Source organism: Barbus barbus, assembly GCF_936440315.1.
Source record: "Barbus barbus genome assembly, chromosome: 48".
Classification (NCBI taxonomy): Eukaryota; Metazoa; Chordata; class Actinopteri; order Cypriniformes; family Cyprinidae; genus Barbus; species Barbus barbus.
In genome coordinates, this window is record NC_136726.1 from 20,696,837 (window position 1) to 20,718,554 (window position 21,718).

The 21,718-nt window shown below is 36.4% G+C and overlaps 1 protein-coding gene across 5 annotated transcripts in view; it reads left to right on the forward strand.

Annotated features, from left to right (window-relative positions):
- Window positions 1–3,626: 3,626 nt before the first annotated feature.
- myrf (myelin regulatory factor) overlaps window positions 3,627–21,718 on the forward strand; it is a 42,305-nt gene continuing 24,213 nt past the window's right edge. For all 5 annotated transcript variants that reach the window (XM_079412295.1, XM_079412296.1, XM_079412297.1 and 2 more), the window contains exon 1: window positions 3,627–4,121. In XM_079412295.1, the coding sequence (XP_079268421.1) occupies window positions 4,073–4,121 (49 nt within the window). In that variant the 5' untranslated portion in view covers window positions 3,627–4,072. The remainder of the gene's footprint in view (window positions 4,122–21,718) is intronic.

Sequence of the window (21,718 nt, forward strand, 5' to 3'; positions counted from 1 at the left end):
ACACCCATGTCATTATACAAATTTGTGTCCTCATAAACCACATAAACATGCACAGACACATATACATACAGTGCCCTCCAAAAGTATTGGAACAGTAAGGCCAATTCCTTTATTTTTGCTGTAGACTGTAAACATTTGGGTTTGACATCAAAAGATGAATATGAGATGAGAGATTAACATTTCAGCTTTTATTTACATGTATTTTCACTGGATCTGATACACAACTTAGAAAATAGCACCTTTTGTTTGAACCCACCCATTTTTCATGTTACCAAAAGTATTGGAACATGTGACTGACAGGTGTGTTTTGTTGCCCTGGTGTGTCCTATTAATTGATTATTCAAACTATAAACAGCACTGAATGTCTGCGCTCAGTTTCAGATCCGTGCAGAGTGCATTTATAGTTAGTTAGACGTGTAACCAACATGAAAACCAGAGAGGTGTCTATGGGTGAAAAACGAGCAATTGTGAAGCTGAGAGAAGATGAAAAATCAATCAAACCATTGCACAAACACTGGCAATAGCAAGTACAACCATTTGAAATCTCCTGAGGAAGAAAGAAACCACTGGTGTACTAAGTAACACCTCAAACGGGTAGATCAAGGAAAACATCTGCAGTTGATGACAGAAACATTGTGACAGCTGTAAAGAAAGACCCTAAAACAACTGTTAGTGACATCAGCAACAACCTCCAGAGGGCAGGAGTGAAGGTATCACAATCTACTGTTCGCAGAAGACTTCATGAACAAAAGTACAGAGGCTACACCAGAAGATGCAAACCACTCATTAGCAAGAAGAATAGGAGACGAGCCTAAAAAATTCTGGGACAAGGTTTTATGGACTGATTTTATGGACCAAAGTGATGGAAAGGCTAAAGTTTGGAGAAAGAAAGGATCTGCTCATGATCCCAAACATACAAGCTCATCTGAAACACAGTGTACACAGGTGTACATTATAGTACACATTACACAAGTAATGTAATGGCTTGGGCTTTCATCGCTTCTTCTGGGACAGGCTCATTAATTAACTCAGAAGTCTATATTTTGTCTGACAATTTACAGAAAGATGCAACCAAACTGATTGGGAGATCCTTCATCATGCAGTAAGATAATGACCCAAAACATAGTGCCAAAACAACAAAGGAGTTCATCAGGGGCAAGAAGTGGAAGGTTTTAGACTGGCCAAGTCAATCTCCACACTTAAACCCTGTAGAGTATGCATTTTACCTGCTAAAGAAGAGACTGAAGGGAGTAACCCCCCAAAACTGAAAGAGGCTGCGGTGAAATCCTGGAAAAGCATCACAAAAGAAGAATGCACCAGTTTGGTGATGTCAATGGGTCACAGGCTTGATGCAGTTATTGAAAGCAAAGGATTTGCAACTAAATATTAAGTCTTTTTCACTTTAATCTATGTTAATTCTATCTGTTCCAATACTTTTGGTAACATGAAAAATGAGTGGTCAAACAAAAGGTGCTATCTTCTAAGTTGTGTATCAGATCCAGATGAAATAAAAAGCTTTTTAAATAAAAGCTGAAATGTTAATCTCTCATCTCATATTCATCTTTTGATGTCAAACCCAAATGTTTTCAGTCTACAGCAAAAATAAAGGAATTGGCCTTACTGTTCAAATACTTTTGGAAGGCACTGTATATATATATATATATATATACACACACTTCTTAATTGCTAGGCAAATACAACACAAGATACAATAATAATAATAATAATAAAGAAATTCGAGCCCTTTCTTAAGGTTTTTGTGTGAAATATAAATATAATCTGAAAAGGGTAATGGATTGGGGTTTTATTTTGCTAACAATTTAGATTAGTAGTAAAAACAGCTCAACGCAAGGCTTACAAACCACAGTGTCTGTCATCATTTGGTTATAGATTAGCTTTACTGAATGACATGGTCTCAATGACTTTAGTCAACAATAGCCGTATACAGCCGGAGTAAGACATGCTGTAACTTCACATACACACGCTCCCATGTAAACACTCACACACACATTCATTGTGGACAGGGTCACATGTGTGCGGCCACACAGCTACGCTCACATTTAGATGAAGTGCATTAACACAGCCAGATGTTTCTTTCTCTCTGCAGCCTCAAGCTCTCTTTTTCTCGCCTGCATCCTCCCAAACAATCCACGCAGTGTGTCGTGGGAAGAACGGGTGTGTTGTTCAGGTCAAACAGAGGAAAAAGGAGAGCCAGAGAAAGAGAGAGAGAGAAAGAAAGATGCTCCAGCTGTGAGTAAAAACAACAAAACTGCATTTGATTGGGAGGGGGGTCGGATGGACACAGGGTCATTGTTTGTAAAGAGGTCGCGGATAAAGAGACAAGAGAAACAGATCACTCAGCTCATGCAGTGATAAATGATGGCGTTACACCTCATTCATTCACAAACCCTCAACCAATAACACGACCGATGTGATGCCGCAATATTTTTAAGACTGAATCATGAAAAACTGTATGAAAAGATACAAATGTGCCATGATATTATCATTATACTGTACAAAATCACAATATTACCGTGTGGTTTTTGTAAGCAAAGTTTTGTGCACTTCATAAAAAGTAACAAAAATAAGTCAAATAAAATAATAGCTGTAGTATCAGATCATGCTATTAGTTCGATATCAAAATTCAAATACCATTATATTCTTATGTGTACAATGTAAATGATAAATTAACTACAAAAATGGTGGTAAAACAATTTCAGAATTTCTAGTAAATTTCCCAAATAATTGCAAAGAAATGTAGAGTAACACTGAATCAAACATGACATTTTGAAGTATAAAGGCTGGAATAGAATTTTCTTGTAAAATTTAAACATTTAGTGTATTTTATAGCTTGTTATAGTATAAAATGTAGTCTTTGAGAACTTCAAAAAATAATTTTTCAATGTGTCCCATGGTATTTAATGCACAGCTACAATTTGTCCGGTAAATGTTGCAAAAAAAACAAAAAACAATTACATGTCATGCTGTTATGTTTATGGCAATACTGGGTAAGTTACTCTAAAGAAGTAATTAATTATTCCATCTTTAACCATGTAATTAGATTACTGTACTAATTGCTTTTTCTAAAAGGTAGCCTATTATTAATTAGTTTCTAAATCCTATATCAGCCTCAACAACAGACATGAACTGCTCTGTTAATTCTTTCAAATACATTGCATAAATGATTGATCAAAGTATTTCAATTTAGAAGGTAACATTAAAAACATGCATTTTAACATTAGATGTTAGATTTGGATGTAAAATCCACTATTGCTTCATATTTTATTGTTCTAACATCTATGGCCTATTTAATGCAATTTGCCTAGTTTATTATTAAATTATAAAACATTGCGTTTTCAAAGGAATAGTAACTAAATTTCAGCAATTAATCACTTAGGAATACATTATACCCACACTGGTTTGTGTGTCTGTTTATTTAACTTTGTCTCATGTGTTTTTGAGTCATAGGCTATGGCATCGACATTGGAGTTGTAATCATGCATTTGAGAAGACATGTTGCATATAGTTGGCCTTTCATATGTAATAAATTACCACGTCTAAACCGGATTGAAAGTCCTTGTTATATCTAGATTTTTCCTCTCGCGTGGAGCGCGCGCACGAGGCGCGAGTGTAGCGAGAGCGCGCAGAGAAGGACGTTGAGCGCGTTTGACTGAAAGGGGAGCGAGCGAGAAACCTGCTCACAAGATCATTTTTACCGTTTAAAAAAATATTCTCTAACTTCAAATGACTATTTCACATTAAATACATCTGTAATTATGTATCGCGGTTATAAATAAACGAAATCATCGGGGAAAACTGGAATATGCCTCCACCTGACATCCAAAGGTAAAATCTCCTCAGAAAACGAATTTATGTTTTACGCGAGAAACTGAAAGAAGTGAGCGGTTTTAAGTAATATTAATTAATAATCCAGAGGAGATATTGATACTGAGCTCGTTCCGGGCTTGTAAATAGGCTATATATAAAGATAATTGTGCGTCAAGTTGGGAAGATGAGAGTTTGAAGCGCACGCGACTCCCGCCGTTGATGTTTATAAGCGGGAGCCGCTAGCATGGAAACCGTGATTGATGAAACGGAGGCCTTACAGAGATTCTTCGAAGGTAAGACAGTTTATTGATCACCTGTTGATGTGACAGTTCAAGATTAGTTTAAAAACATTACATTGCAGTGATGTATCAGATGGTAATGCCATGGCGTCTTTAGTGAAGTTCCCATAACTCATCTAAAAGGCTGATTTTATATGTGACCCTGGACCACAAAACAAGGGTCAGTTTTTTTGAAATTGAGATGTAGGCATCATCTGAAAGTTGAATAAATTGATGCATGGTTTGTTATGATAGGACAATACTTGGCTGAGATATATCTGGAATCAGAGGGTACAAAAAATAATAATATTGAGAAAATCTCCTTTAAAGTTGTCCAAATGAAGTTCTTAGCAATGCATATTACTAATCAAAAATTAAATTTTGATGTGTTTACAGTAGGAAATTTACTAAATATCTTCATGGAACATGATCTTTACTTAATATCCTAATGATTTTTTGCATTAAAGAAAAATTGATAATTTTGACGCATACAATGTATTGTTGGCTATTGCTACAAATATACCCCAGCGACTGGTTTTGTGGACTAGGGTCACTTATTTCTGAGTCAACCTGGCTACATTAGGTCACACCCATAAAAGTAAGCTAGGCTCACATCAAGTAGAAATATATATATATATATATATATATATATATAAAAAAACATGGTTTATATCCAAAAACCTGCATTGAAGAACTTGGTATTGTTTTGGTATGTGTCCAAAAACATGCTTTTTGCTTGTGATGAAACTAAAATTTGATTTTATACTGTATATGTTTACTAATTACATAATTTCCTATTTACCTGAAACTATACAGAAAAAACCCCTTTATTTAGTGATGATGGTTGTTCTTGAATGTTCTACACTTATTTCTCAATTTTCTACAGCTCAATATCAATACATATTCCAGTTAAAGTACTTGCTAACGTCAGTTGTTTGCCAATATGTGTTGGTAGGTATTTCACGTGTCCACTGGTGAAGTTTTTTTAAGGACTCGTGTTTCAAACATTATTTGTGTGTGAGCAGGATTACATGTGTTATGCTGGATTTGTTTGGGGGGGGAGACACAAAAAGCCACCAATGAGGTCAGACGGGCAGAAGGAGGAATGTTGGGGAAGGGCAGAAAGGTGGAGAGGATCGCAGAGAAAGAGATGATGTACGGATGCAGGGAGTGAAGGATGGAATCCAGAGGACAGAGAAGGAGGGGTTTGAGGAGAAGGACAGAGGAATGTGATAAATGGTGTGTTTGTAATGGTTAAGACAGACATTGAAAATAGGAAAATAAAAGAGAGGGATGGATTAATGAATAGGCTAGATTGCTGGGAGTGTTTAAAGAAAATATATTGAAAACAATAGGATGAATCAGATGTGATATCCTTTGATTTGTTTATGTTGGTGAAAATCAAAGAAAGAAAGAAATTTTTATTTTGAAGTTTTTTTGAGCTGTTTAATGACAATTTAATACACGTTATCAACAATTTTCATTAAGATAATGCAAAGGAAAAATCTATTTTTTTAATATAATTTACTATATAAAATGCACTATATTTTAATTTTAAAATACATCATGGTAGTGTTTGCCTTTTAAAAGGTACAGTATTTTTTAATTGTTTTTGTATTTTTTTAATTACAGTACAATCACTATGTGAATAATGACAGTTACCAAAAATAGCAATGCATTGCGGTAATGACAATTTGACCCTTTTTTTTAATTACAGCAATAAGAATCACTATTGAGAATAATGAGGATTACAAAAATATCTAGATGCTTTACAGTAAAGACAATTTGACAATTAAAAAAAAAAATACAGTAATTAGAATCACTATTGAGAATAATGAGAATTACAAAAAATATCTGGTTACATTGCAGTAATGACAATTTGACACATTTTTAAAGAAATTACATTAATTTGAATCACTATTGAGAAGAATGAGAATAAAAAATATACAATGCAGTAATGACATACAGTAATAAGAATCACTATTGAGATAATGTGAATTAAAAGAAATCTAGTTACATTGCAGTAATGACAATTTTTTTAAATAAATTACAGTATTTAGAATCACTATTGAGAGGAATGAGAATAAAAAATATACACTGTGGTAATGATATATATTTTTAAAAGATTACAGTAATGATTGTCACTTTTGAGAATAAGGAGAGTTGACCTTAATTGTCTTAAAACAACATAAAAACCATAATGGTCCTAAAACAAAGACTTCATTTGTAATTTCACATCTAATTACTTTTTCCTTTTGATTTTGGGGGTTAAATGTGACCTGGAAATGCGTGATTCACGCACCCTTTTAAGCATTACTTATTACATCACTGGAAAGTGTTGATTTATTGCCTTTGCTTCTTTTTCTTCACTTTTTTCTCATCGTCATCCTTCTTTTCTTCAGAAAGATTTGGCTCGCCCCTCTGTTTTAACTTTACAGTCCTCTCAGAGTGGTCAAATTCATTTCTCTGTCATTCTTGGCAGATAAAAGCCGTAGTTGTTAATGTCAGGTTCTAAGACAAACTGTTTATTTTGGAGGGATTTTCCAACCATAATTTGTGGCACTTCATTAGGCATGAGTGTGTTTCCTCAGAGCAGGTGTGACAGTTTGTATATATGACAGCGTTTCACTGTGAACACTGTTGACTTCATTGGGCTCTGGAGTTCACGGCCGTCAAGCGATGCTCTTTAACGAGAATTTCACATGTTTACATTCTTCAGTTGGGGAGTGAGGCAGACAGCGCACCTCTGGTCCCAGCCGAAACCCTGCTCCCTCTGAACTAGAGATGATTTGATGTGCTAGAAATGTCCTCATACGACAATATCAGTTAGTATGTGATGTGAATTATGGAGTAATTGTGGTGGGGATGCACTTATTTTTGTAAACATATTAAAAACTCAGGTGTCTGTGTACTTTTTGACTATGTAGGCCTATTTGTGTGATTTAATTGATGGCTGGTTGCGTTTTTTTAATTGTGCTCCACATCCACGATTCCCAATGAATGCTCTGTGTTTGTGCTCTGTTTGTTTGTGTTTGTGTGTGTGTTGTGCAGGGAGGGTATCTTAAATGAACATCCATTGTGGAGTACAGCAACACAAAGCACAAAAGAAGAGGCAGATTGAGCTGTTTGTCTGTAGGACTCATTTGACCCTCAGCTGTCCTAGAGGAAAATTTTATTGCTCAGAGGTCGTTCTATCAAAGCTTGTTTCATTCAAATATCAACTTTGTCTTGGGTGTTTCCTCTGTCCTAGGTAGAAATAGAAATTAGACATTATAAGGATTTGATGAGAGATGTTTGAGTCTACTGGGATTTCTGACTTTTGACTGAGACTGGTGTTTTGGCAAATCGGAAAACAGTTTGATACCATGTTTAGATCTCTATGTAACTATAGAGGAGACACGTTAAGCCCGGCTCACACTGTGCGATTTTGGCCACGATTTGTTCGTCTGAGACAAATTTTGAAAATCCTAAAAGATTCCTATAATCCTAGGCTAAAATCGGTTGTCTAGATCGCTGGTTTGACATGTTCACCGACAGCCGATTAATGGCCGTTGCGATCAATTTTTTCCTCCGATTAAATTCTGGCAGTGTCAGAAGATTTCAGACACTTTCCTCAAGTTTCCTGCAGTGTGACATCTCCTACGACGACCGTCAAACCAAGAACCAATAGGAGCACTGAACTTGATGACGCAAATAGCGCGACAACTTCAAACCATTCATTATTTGTAAAAAACAATATATGTACAACGTAAAGTTTACTTAAAGTTTATTTATTAAGGGGCAGGATGTTTAAACTCGAATAACAAAATTACCTCAAGTTCGCTCTGTAGAACTGGAAGTCTATAAAGTCCTCTTTTGCCCAGCCATGACTTGCTCCACACACGTCGTCTTTTTCGTTTTTTGTTTTTTTTTTAACATCAAGGCATGTAATTAATAAAACTAACGCTACACGTTGCTGTTGTTTGCTAGCTACCATTATAGCGAGAGAACGCGGGTCACGTATTGATGACGTAAAACTCCAGACAAGTCTTCTTGAGTACGTCCGTTTTTGTCGTACAGTCTGACATTAAGACAACTGAGATCCTACAGTCTGACATGGGGATCATGTTCGTACAGTGTGACAAGCAGCAATCGCAAAAGATTATTAAAAATCGCACAGTGTGAGCCTGGCTTTAGATACTGGGGACTTTTTCTCAGAACAAACATCAGAGAAGCAGAAGACTTCAGCAAAATTCTCAATTTGCTCTCCATTTAAACTTATTAATGACTAGTAGGGATGTAACGATTCACTCAACTCATGTTTCGATTCGATTCACGTTTTTTATTTAATTTTTTTTACAAAATTAGATTTAAGACAAATCATTGTCCTTTTGTTATAGCTTGGACAAAATGCAGTACGTTTCTTTGTGAAATTGAAATATAACTTTGCTAAATAACAAAATGTAAATATAATGTAAATGTAAATAAAAAAAACTAAGTTTAAATTTTAAAACAAGCTCCAAATCAAATAAATAATACAAATAAAAGAAATCTCTTTATATAAACAAAATAAGGCTTTGTCTGTGCTCTTTCCATTTAAAATTAGAGGCAACCACTGCATTTTAATCATGATCCAAACAAAGATTCTGCATACATGCAACATGAGCAGTTTTTAATCTAAATTAGATTGTATAATTTCGAAATTTGAAGCAAAAACAGAATGGTCTGGCTTCAGTTTTGTGAATTTACTGTATACATTAAAAATATCTGCATAAAATGAAACAGAAGACGAGCTGAATGAGACGCAGATTCAGTCTCTGCTAGCAGGTGGCGCTTTAAGCGTTTCCTTGGCAGCGCTGCACTTAGGAACTTTAATATGCATTATACAGAGAAAAATACCATCTGAACTTTTCTAAAGACAGTAAGTTCCCTTCAGACATACATTCATAAACTCCAACCCTTAATTGAATCGCGATTTGTTTAGCATTTCAGTCGATTTAAATCGTCATATATTTGAATCGATTTTCAACCGGCTCGCGGTTAATCGTTACATCCCTAATGTCTAGTAGAAACAATTTAAAAGTTTCAAAGGGGTTTTTTCCCCAATTCAGAAGAATATTATTTTCATTCTTCAGAGCTGTCTGATTTTACGTACATCATTTAAATGTTATAGATGAATAATAACTGAAATGACTTCAGCAAAAGTCTCCATTTGCTCGCCATTTAATCTCATTGATGTCATGAAGTAACAATTTAGTTTTTTTTTCTGAGCTGTCTGGTTTTGCGTAGATCATTAAAATAGTGTAGAAGAATTAAATATCTCTAAAATATTTACTTAAGTAATGATTCTTCAACAATATCTACAATATCAGATGAATAATATAATATTAATATTGGTACTGGTAATTTTTCATCAATAACTACAACTAAAATTAAAACTAAAACCAGTTACTTTAAATAAAATAAACATTTTAAACTAAAAGAATATTAAGGGGAAAAAAACTTATTTCAGTTACTTGCAAATATAAGCTGCTCAGTTATTTGTAAAATATAAGGCAAAAGGTTTTCTTTTAGCTTATCTTTAAGTACTAAAATAACTAAAACTGAAATAAAAATAAGAACACTATAAAAATGGCAAAAAAACACAACAAACTTACTAAAACTTGAAATAAAAATTCTAAAATAAAAACCGCATCAGAATATTAATAAAAAGCTACAGTACAATCAATGATTAGTAATAATTTGTGACACATCACTTGTCTCAATCTGGCGCATACATTTGTGAGGAATGGACCCACATTCTCAGAGTAAACAAACAGCCCTTATAAACGGCTTCTGTGTTTTCTTTATTCGCACGGAAGGCTCCACGATTGAGGGTGTTGAAAGGAATTCTGGGAAACGGTTACTGGCTTCTTTTCCTTCGGTTCTGAGAGGCGTGGAGTGGATAGTTTTCAGATATTTACCTAAAGATAACTACCACCCTGTGACATAAGAGTGCTCAGAAAGCGTTTAGCCCGATTGAGTGTAGCCATAAGCTGCTTATAGAGGGTCCGCATGCCCCTCTCTCTAATGCACCGCATCATTCTTGGCATACCTACAAGACTATTAAAAATAAGAATGAGGTGCGAGTAATGTTTCTTTCTCTCTCGCGTCTCTTTTTCGCTATCGCTGCCTCATTCCGACTCCATTAGTGTGACAGTGTGCAGACAGGGCGAGGAAGAGAGATAACAGACTTAAGACGCGCACACAGATGGATGCACACACACACTCATATATGCTGTGGGTGGGGTGAGATAAGGGCAGGGCACAGGTCATACATACAAACACACATGCACAAGCAGTAACACACACGTGTGGGTTTTTGCACACATTAAGCACACAACCACTGTGTTTTAAGGAGCCGATTGGTCGAAATATCAGCGTAGGAGTTTATGTTTTGGACCGCAACCCATCCGTGAGCTCCGTAACACCGAAACTCATCCCTACACCACCCAACCAGATGCCTGCCAGCTCTTGTTTTACTTCACAGGAGTGTTTACTCCTGAAAAGCATGTAAAATTATTTGGGAAATTATGTCAGTTTTGGTAACAATTTATTTTAAGGTGTCCTTGTTACACGTTCTTACTATTCTAATAACAATAAATTATGCTTAATTACATGCAAGTAACCTTAAGCCAAACTTTAATCCTATCCCTAACCATATAGTAAGTACATGTAGTTAATTAATATTACTCAGTACTTAAATGTATGAATACACATGTAACGGGGACACCATAAAATAAAGTGTAACCCAGTTTTTATATTTACAGTAAATGGGCTTATCATAGGGTCTCCCCCTCAGAAGAAATCATGTTCCGCAGGGGCCTCACGCAGTTGTGTGGTTTGCGTGGAGCCTAAACAGGCTACTGCACTTTTTGTGAGAGGATTTGGGCAGGCTAGGTCACATTTAGCCTGATGTCAGTAAGTCATGGATCACTCTTGTGTGCAGGTACAGATGGTTCCTGGGGCTGATGTTTGATGGAGGGAATAGATTGGCCGTTTCGCGTGGTCTCTCTCATGTAACAGTGTATTGCTGTCACTGGAATGCATTGTGTTTGAGCAGCCAGGCCTGGAACATTCACATGCCAGTTCCATTACAGCAAACCAAAAATTACACACAGGTGACTGATCCGTTTCCCACATCCTTCCTTTTATTGGAAACCAAGTGATTTGTGTGCCGTGTTATTTTAGTATTATTTATATACTATTTATATTTTGAATTTTTATATTTTTGTAATTTTATAAATGTATTCATTTGTTTTTTTGTTTTTTTAGATATATATATTTCTGTTTAGCTTTATATTAATTTCAGTTTAGTTTTAGTAATTGTAACTAAAGGCTGGAATACACTACACGACTTTTAAAATCTGAACAGATTTTTTAAAACACTAGGCATCATACACTAAAGCCTGGAATATACTACATGATTTTTGCCCCCGATTTTACAGTCTGAACAAGTCTTTTCCACAGAAAGTCACGTGGTGGATGATGGTCACAGACTCCGATTTTTTTAGCTCCAGACTTTAATTCTATCCAGTCGGAGGATATCAAACATGTTTGAAATTTTCAGCCGATTTTAGAACGCATATGTTTTTATTTGTCATGCGTCTCCTAGCAACAAGGTGCACGTTTCTGCGTGATTTCGTTGTGATCGGAACAACTTTAAAGTCTGGTAGTGTATGATCTTCTGGTAGTGTATGATGCCTGGTTTTCCTTTGTCACTATTTACAAAGTCGGTAAGTATATGATGCCTAGAGTTTTAAAAATCTGTTCAGATTTGAAAAGTTGTGTAGTGTAATCCAGCCTTTACCGACTTTAGTGACAAAGGAAAACTGAGTATCATACACTACGCGACTGAAGAACACAATTTAAGATATTTTGGATGAAAACCGGGAGGCTTGTGACTGTCCCATTGACTGCATAGTAAATTGCACCGTCAGAACCCTTGTGAAAAAGAAGTGCACTTAAGTGTACTTATTGCAGAAATTTTGTACTTTAAAAGAACACACATAAGTGCAAATTAAATGTTATTTTCGACGCTTAAATACATTGTATTTGTAATTAACTTCAAATGTATCACATTTTAAAGTGATATTAAATGCAATATGTTGAACTTTTGAGTGATTTTTTTAAAACCACTTAAGTGGTACTTTTTTGTACATCTTTATATGTACTTCCATAATTGTTTCTAGTGTCTTTAAAATATGGTTAAAGTGTACTACTAATGTACTGACAAGCAATTAATGTTAACTAAAATATACTTCAATGTAAGTTAACAATACACTTAAGCATTAATTAAATGTAATATTGTTGACCACATAAATGCATGTTATTTGTAAGTAATTGCAAATATATTACAGTTTAAAATTACATTAAATGCAATTAGTTGAACTTTTGAGTGATATTTTTTAACCACTTAAGTGGGACTTTAGTATGCTTTATATGTACTTTGAAATATGGTAAATATGTACTTCTCAATAAGCAATTAATGTGAACTAAAATATACTAAAATGTCATTTCAGTGTACTTCAATGTTATATATCTCTGGCAATGAAGTTGAAATTTAGTATAGGCTATTTAAAATTTTATTTAAAAAAATCTCTTAGTTACCTAGTTACAATCAACACAAACACAAAATGAAAACCCACTACATTTATTGACAAAACAATATCTAAAACAAAAACACAAAAATTATTTTTGCTCATGCACAAGTAAAACCCAACACTATACACAGCTGCAACACTTTAACTCGCTTATTAGAAAGAATCTGGATAACAATTCAAAATCACTTACATACAAAATTATCTAATCTCGCAATCATAGAAAACATCATTCTGTATGATATATAAATATAAATGTCAAAATTTATTTGTATTACTATCCTTGTGGAGTCATTTGGTCTCCATAACGTATAGGATTACTTACACACTTAATACAAAAAAGATTCAAGAAAATTATAATTTGTACAACAAATGAGACCTTATTGTAAAACATTACTAAACTGTGTTAATGGTACCCTCAGTTTCACAGACAAGGCTTAAGACCAGCCCCACACTGAAATGTAAGTCTGAGCTGTTTCAACTGAAACAAACTTGCACTGACTGATCTTTAAAAATATCAGTGCCTTTGTTTTGTCTCAAGATGCACACCAGTAATGTTTTTTCTAAGGCATGTTAATGAAAATTATTTAAATAGCCTAATCTTGGCTTTGTCTAAGCCCTGTCTGTGAAACCAGGCCATACATTCTCAAACCTGTACTAGCACCAACATTAAACAGGACCGAAAGGTTTCTTCTAAAATCTTACTCCAGCATTAGTGAATGCAAGTTTGACTAAATAAAGAAAGAAATAATCTCCAAATGAAATTGCTGGGAAATGGTATTTTTCAGTGTCCCAGAAGCTCTTCATCGGCAGTAAACTTCAAATGTCATGAAGCTGCACACCATCTCTCCACGGTCTCTGTGAACGGAAATGTTCCAAAGAGGCAGGAAAGTCAGAAACAATTCCTTGAGGAAAGAAAGAAGAACAATATAAAACATATCCAGTTAACATATCCATTATAAATGGTTCAGTTGAGTGAAAGCAATAGACACAGTTGCATTCCAAAGTTTATATACACCTTGCAGTATCTGCAAAAAAAGTAGTAAGAGGGTAGAATCATTAAAAAATGTCAATTTCTGTTCTGATGAAGCAGTTTATTCTGCAAGGTGTATGTAAACTTTTGACCACATCTGCATCGCCTAAGAGGTGAATTACCTCAATCATCAGGGCAACATCGTAGTAGAATGCTGGGAGATGTACCTTTATATTTCCTGATCACACCATCTTCACTGACACTGGGCTTTAAATATAAATAACATTTTTACAAACATTTTTTATTCCTACTTTACAGGGAATAAAACATAACTTTATCAATTACCCAAATATAGATAAATATCCCAAAATCTATGAAAATGAAGAAAGGTACCTTAATTTTATTTTTCCCTCGTCTTGCCTTGCAAGCTTCTCTTGCACATCTTCATGAAGAATGTTCCTGTATTTACCACGACTGACACAGCAAAGCTTCTGTCCTCTTCCTTTGGTTACCTGTGAAATATATGAAGATTAGAGGGGGATCTGTAAATGCACAGGTGGGAATATATTACTTGCAAATGGAAAAGATTCAAAGCATTTAAAATCCATAGGGATAGTGACTTAATATAGCACTTTTAGCTTGTCATGTGTGATCAGGGTGAGCTGACTTACTTCTAACATCACGTGTTTCCACACTGTATCTCCAGTAACAAATCTGTACTCCAGATAAGTACAAAAATATCACATATTACTAACACAACCAGTAATGGAACATCTCGCTCTTCAAATGCAAAAAACCCTCCCCAAAAAAACAAACCACAACAACAACATTATTTCTAGAGGTGGCTGATATATTGAATATTACTGGTGGTTATAATATCGATTAAACAAAAAATTACAAGATTGGATCTTTGAATTTTGTTCAATAGCGTTAAATTGAATTTTAATTCACCTCCCGAGTCCATATAGCAAGAACTGCCAGGTGTGAATGGCAGGAATGGCAAGACTAAATTAAGAATAAAGAAAGCTTATATCAAGATATACTTACTTGATTCATTATCTGCAGTACAGAAAGTCTCATCTGTAATCATCCAAACGCGCGCCGCTCCTTTGTTCTCGTTTGATCAGTGAAGCTCCCTCACGCTTACAAAAACATGGAAACATGAAACTACTAAAATACTTAGTGCGTGGTTACCTTTTTTTACAGTCTATGGTGGTTACATGTTATTTCAGGTTTTTCATTTCTGTTCAAGTTGTCCTAATTCATTGTGTAGTTAGACCAAAGACTATTGTTAGACTAATCATTGTTAAATCTACAAAGTTACTTGACAAGATGGGTATTCTGACATAGGCTACTTTTGTATACAGTGCGTGTCTGTGAGCGCTATTCATACAGAACACAGCGCATGAGTAGTCTTTCGCGGTCGAATGCTTTTTAATTGCTTGAACTTTTAAATTAACAAGGCTTAAGAACACATCCAAATGATCAACTTTCGTGACGACGCTGCAGTGGCCCAATCGGGCAAGTGACAAATCTGTCAACTGTCCCGAGCGTCCTTCATGCTGGCCCCGGGCCATCGGGCAGTCCTTACTGTCGAGCCCTACCATGTGAATCTGTTTTAAATTTTAAATTTGTTTTAAAGAATTAGTTTATAAGAGTCATTTGCATTGCTTGTGAATCAGATTACACTGGTTGTGTTTTTTTTTTTGCATGCAGTTCTCCAGTTTCATTAAAACAGCACTAATAACATGTGTGGACCTTTTAATTTTTTGAAAATAGGACATGTAAACTCATGTGGCTGATCAGGCCACACCAGATAATCTGGCTAGTGACTCGACACGTTAGTAGGGATTAATCTTGGGGCGCTGGGGTTAAAATTGGGCCGAGATGAAGTGGTGGCAGTGGTGAAGCGTGTGGGACTGTTTCTATATTACACCCCTCTGAAAATGTGTCATTCCTCATTGTTACCTGACTTTTTACATGGTTCCTTTTTCTGCTGACAGTATGAAGGCATTCAGTGCTCTTTAGCACTCTGTCGTTCCCTCTCTCGTGTTTGTGGAGGGTAGGTAAGCTGCTCAGGTCGGCCGGTGCGTTCAGTGCTGGTGGCCGACTAGAACTGTGTGTGGTGGCCTGGTACAGCTCTGTCTCATGACTGAGACCTAATCCTGCATTACAACACACACACACATTCACGTAACCCTGGACCCCAACTGAGGTCCGAGACGGAAAGGTGTATGTTGTTTGGAGGGATATGAGAGACGTACTGGGTCATATACATACATCTTCAGTTTTGTAGGTTGTGTCCATCCTAAACCAAAATGCTGTGGCTTCGAGCAGGTACTGTCTCTCTTTCTCACACTGTTTGTCTTGTAGAGATTAATTTTAGTGCCTTTTCTTTTTGATTGTTGCTATTTCCCTTTCTCATTCCCAGACCTCATTAATTTGTAAATTTTCATAAGTGTGTTGTGTATTTATATGGGCAAGATTATTTTTAAGCTTAATTATTAAGCTTTAGCATGTAGCCTATCCAGCAGCATTTATACTGAATGAAGGCATGAATTATTCTTAAAATCAACTGAATCAAAATTCAAATTTTTTTTTAAAGTAAGTGATTTGACTTGTGAATGCAATGAAAGATACATTAAAGGAGGAACCCAAACCATTTCATATCATAGAGACTTGGCAGTGGGATCTTTTAAGGTAGTAAGTATCCACCCTAGCAACAGCATAGCAATGTTAAATACACTCAAAACACCTTAGAAACTTGATAGCGACCACCTTAGCATCATGTTGGGTTTTGGCCTACAAATTGACGTCACGTTTGAACAGTTGAAACCAGGGTTATTATAGTTTACTCAAATTAATCCATAAAAAGTTGTTATTTGAAACAAACATTAACTGAAATAAAGTACTAAAAACTTAAACTTAATTTCTCATTTTATTTTGTTTTTGCATTATGAACTAAAATAACTAAAACTGAAATAAAAATTACTATATAAATATATTTCAAAATAATAATAAAAATAAAAATGACAAAAAACTCTCAACTAAATTGCCAAAACTTAAAAATTAGAATGAAAACAGGAAATACTGTATATAAGAATGTAAACTAGGGTTGGGTTTTGATACAAATTTCGATTCAATTACAAGCTTGCGATTCGATTCGATTCAATATCAATTATTTTGGATATATATCAGGTACAGTTAGGGTTGGGTACCATTCACATTTGAACCGGTACGGTACCGGTATCGGTACCTGAAATAAACTAGACTAGTCGACTAAACGGTACAGCTACTGCTAGTCGACAATTAAAACAATAGTCGATTACACGAGAGATTAGATTTTTTTATCATTCAAATTACCATAATTTTAACGTTACATTTAAAATATTTTAAATAACAAGTTAAAATAAAACTTTTGAAAAAGAATACATAAGTTTTAAAAATATTTGAATATATATATACATATTTTTAAAAGCGTATCTGGGTGGAAACTACATTTTTACCTCAGACCTCGCATGCGTTTTCTTCACATGTCAGTTGCGGCAAGCTCAAAAGTGACCACGCAAAAGACCAGCAAGGTGTGGGATTCTTTTGAATTAACGTTAGAAGGAAACGGAAAAGTTGTGTGTAAACTGTGTATTGTCAGATTGGCTTACAATAACTTTACTGGAGAGATGCGTAATCATATTCAATATAGGCATGTATGCGTTAGCTTGGAGGCTAGCCAAAGCCAGTAAATGTCAATCATGTCATACACTATGAACTCGCCGCTGCGGTCCGCGATCCTATCCGCACCGTCAATTCCTCTAAACGAAGACCCACTTCGATGGTGGTGATTTCCAGGCTCTTTTCGAAACTGTCTGCTTGCTTGTAGTTATCTCTGCGTGTAGTTATCTCTGCTTGCCTGTGACTTCAGTTCCTGCCGAGCACTTTTATTTTCAAGTGCAGAATCGCCTCCAGTCCCGTCTCTTGCCAGACCACATTAACATGTTAAATTCACTGAACAAATGCGCATGGTTTGAGTAAGTAAAACGAGGATTGTTTTGTTTTTAGACAATATAGACAACATGAAGTAGGCCTACATTTTTAAAAGCTGTTTTAATGCTATTCCTTAATAAACTTTCCTATTGTTTTTGACTTTGTTTTAAAGTGTTGGCTAACGTTATATGAAGATGAAGAATTCTGTCAGTCTATTGATTGATTTTGTTGAGTGTATGCTCTTTATTTTTCTCTGTTTAACGGCCGCCTAAAATTAAATGATGGTAATGCGAGGCAAGCATACGGCATAATCGTGACTTATTTTTAGCAGAATTCATTGAGGGATTTGACAGTGTAGGCTGTTATATAGACACACGCAGTTTTCTTCTTTTGCCACTTTTTGGGGGTTTCTAATTTTTGGACTAGTCGGATACAAAACTTGCGTTTAAACGACAGTCAAATTAGTCGTAGCACACAACCCTAACCAGTACCCAACGGTACCTTTTTTCGATACTTTACTCTGTGTAATAACAAAAACATTTATTTCAGTGAAAAAATAAGTCCAAAACTCTCAATTTCAACATTTTGAACAATAGGACCCTACAATTTTTTTTCTTCCAGAAATTCTTGTTTTATTTTTTCTGATAATCAAATGAAGGCATGAAACATTTATTTATTTTTAATCAAATGAAAATGAAACCCTTTTATTTTTTGGCAAACAAACAGAGGTTTACTGTTAAAATTAATACATGGTAGAAAAATTGTGTGAATATTCCTTTAAAAAATTTTTTTCTACAATTAAGTCGTTAATGTGGTTGTAATAATTATTTTTATCATTTAATTGTTTTATTTAAATTTGTCAGTGAATGGAATATATAAAGACGTACATTATACTGTACAAAAGTAATATATTTCTGTTACATGTTAAATCGCACTTTTATTTTGACAGGTTGACGTGAAATTTCTGTGTTTATACAGTATGATATGATGCTGGTCTTCTCAAATGAAATTCTCATGAAGTGACTTGTAAGTTCATGTGTTCATGTAGTGAGATTCCGAAAATCACGTGTGTTTCAGTATTTGTGTAGTAAACAAAACCTCCACCATTCAAACATACCGAGGCTAACGGAGCATGCAGGATTCATATTTAAACCGTCTTTTTGCGTTATAATATTCACATACACTAGTTCATATCGCAATTCGAATTAAGTGACAGACCTTCTTCTATTGTGTTGTGTTTTAAAGAGTTGCAGTGGTGACAACATGTCACAGGGTCTCTCTCTCTCTCTGTCTGTGTCTCTGTCACTCTCTGTCTCTATCTTGAATGCGCCCAAATGCGTTCTCAGGTACCGAATGATTTAATGTGAATCGATAGTACTGACACAATTTGGTCGGTACCCTTAAAAGTACAGAGTTCTGTACCCAACCCTAGGTACAGTACATGCCAAATTTTCTCAAGAAAAAAAAATCTCTCAACTAATGCTGTAAAATATAGAGAGTCAGTTGGTAGGTTACTACATTACTATTGAAGGTTAAAATGGACTGATTTGTAGGCTATACAACTGCTAAAATTACACTTAATGAAGTTTTTAATAATAAAGTTACAATTACATAATAATATTTCTGCTTCAAATTGTTTTTATTTGTTTTTTTAAATATAAACATTTAAATGGTGGCTGTCAAAAAACTTGATGGATTTATTCAAAAATAAATTAAACATTGAATAACAGTAAAAAATTATAATGAATCTTATATGGTGCATATATTTAGCAAAATGCCCCTTTCTACAATTTATTTTTATATCTGACTAATGAGTTTATGGTCACAGAATATGTTTTTCTGAGGTAAATGTGATGTTACGTGACATTGTTTACAAGCCATTATGACGACTTTGCTTGGCTGAAACACTAATTGAGCGATTACATGAGACAGGATACAGATTGTAAATGTCACGAATCAAGCCTCTGTGGCTCTCTCCAATCACCACCAGAGGGCACCCTCACCCGAGTACTAGCTCTCCACGTGCCTAGGACTGATTACCGCCGATATCACTGTCAAGTTACGCTATCCTTTGCCCTTGGTACCCGCCGCCCTGGAACAGCTCCGCTCTGCCAAATACTTCACTAAACTTGACCTGCGCAGTGCATACAACCTGATTCGAATTAGAGAGGGAGATGAATGAAAGACAGCCTTCTTGACTACATCTGGGCACTATGAATATCGGGTTATGCCCTTCGGGCTTGCCAACAGTCCTTCTGTGTTCCAGGCATTCATCAATGATGTCCTCCAGGACATGCTAAACCGATTCGTCATCGTCTATATGGATGATATACTGATATACTCCGACTCCCTTGAAACCCATGTTCAGCACGTCAGGGCAGTACTCCAGCGGCTCATCAAGCATCAACTGTACGCCAAGATACAGAAATGTGAGTTCCACCAGACTCAGATCTCGTTCCTGGGCTACGTCATCAGCCCTGACGACAGTAAGGTTCAGGCGGTGGTCAATTGGCCTAAACCCACGACAGTAAAGGAACTTCAGCGTTTCCTTGGATTTGCTAACTTCTATCAACGCTTCATCAGGAACTTCAGTGTGGTCGCGGCCCCTCTCACATCTCTACTTCAAGGAGGTAAATCATGTCTCAGCTGGACACATGCCAGTGAACAATCTTTCCAACAGTTAAAAGAGTCATTTACTTCAGCTCCTATCCTACATCATCCCAATCCGGACCTGGAATTCACAGTCGAGGTGGATGCTTCAAACACTGGAATCGGGGCAGTTCTTTCTCAGCGTCATGGTAATCCACCTAAACTTTTCCCATGTGCTTTCTACTCCCGCAAACTCAACCCCGCAGAGAGGAATTACGATGTGGGTGATCGAGAGTTATTGGCCATGAAGGCCGCCTTTGAGGAGTGGCGTCATTGGTTGGAGGGGGCAAAATTAACATTCCTCGTGCTAACAGATCATCGCAACCTCGAGTAAATCAGGTCCGCCAAACGACTCAACCCCAGACAAGCCAGATGGTCCTTGTTCTTTTCACGCTTTGATTTCACAGTAACTTATCGACCCCGGTTCCAAGAATGGCAAGGCGGACGCCCTATCCAGACAGTTCAACCATCCCACTTCAAACACGGTTGAACTCATTCTGCCTTCCACACTTGTTCTAGCACCTGTACAATGGGATATTATGACTGAGATTTCTGAGGCCCCCATCAATGATCCAACTCCAGCCGAATGCCCGCCTGACCGAACTTACGTGCCCGCCGCTCTACGTCTGATGGTCATGCGGTGGGTTCACAAACTCCCCAGCGCCGGTCATCCAGTTATCAATGCCACCATTCAACTCGTCACTAATCGATTCTGGTGGGCAACCCTCCAATCAGACGTAACCCGGTTCGTGCAGAATTGTGACTCTTGCAGCATCTCCAAGTCATCCCATCAGCGACCGCCAGGTCTCCTCCAACCTCCTTCCCATTCCCCAACGACCTTCGTCCCATATCGCCATCGACTTCGTAACCAACCTACCCGACTCCAATCACTTCACCACCATACTCACTGTTATCGACCGCTTCTCCAAGGCCCGCCGACTTATTCCCTTCACTAAATTACCCACAGCATTCGAGACGGCTGAAGCCCTAATACAACAGGTATTCAGGTTTTATGGCCTCCCAGAGGACATCGTCTCCGATTGGGGACCACAGTTTACATCACAAGTCTGGAGGGCTTTCTGTCAACAGCTAAACGTCAATGTCAGTCTCAGTTCCGGATACCATCCCGAATCCAATGGCCAGGTTGAGAGACTTAACCAAGAACTCACCCACTTCCTCCGCTCCTACTGTCACAACAACCAGAATGACTGGAGCCGGTATCTGATCTGGGCAGAGTATGCCCAGAACTCTCTCAGGAAGGCAGCAACCGAACTTACCCCCTTCCAATGCGTTCTAGGATTCCAACCTCCAATGTTCCCCTGGTCAGGTGAACCCTCAGAGCTTCCAGCGGTCAATGACTGGCTAAGACGGAGTGAGGAGACATGGAAAGC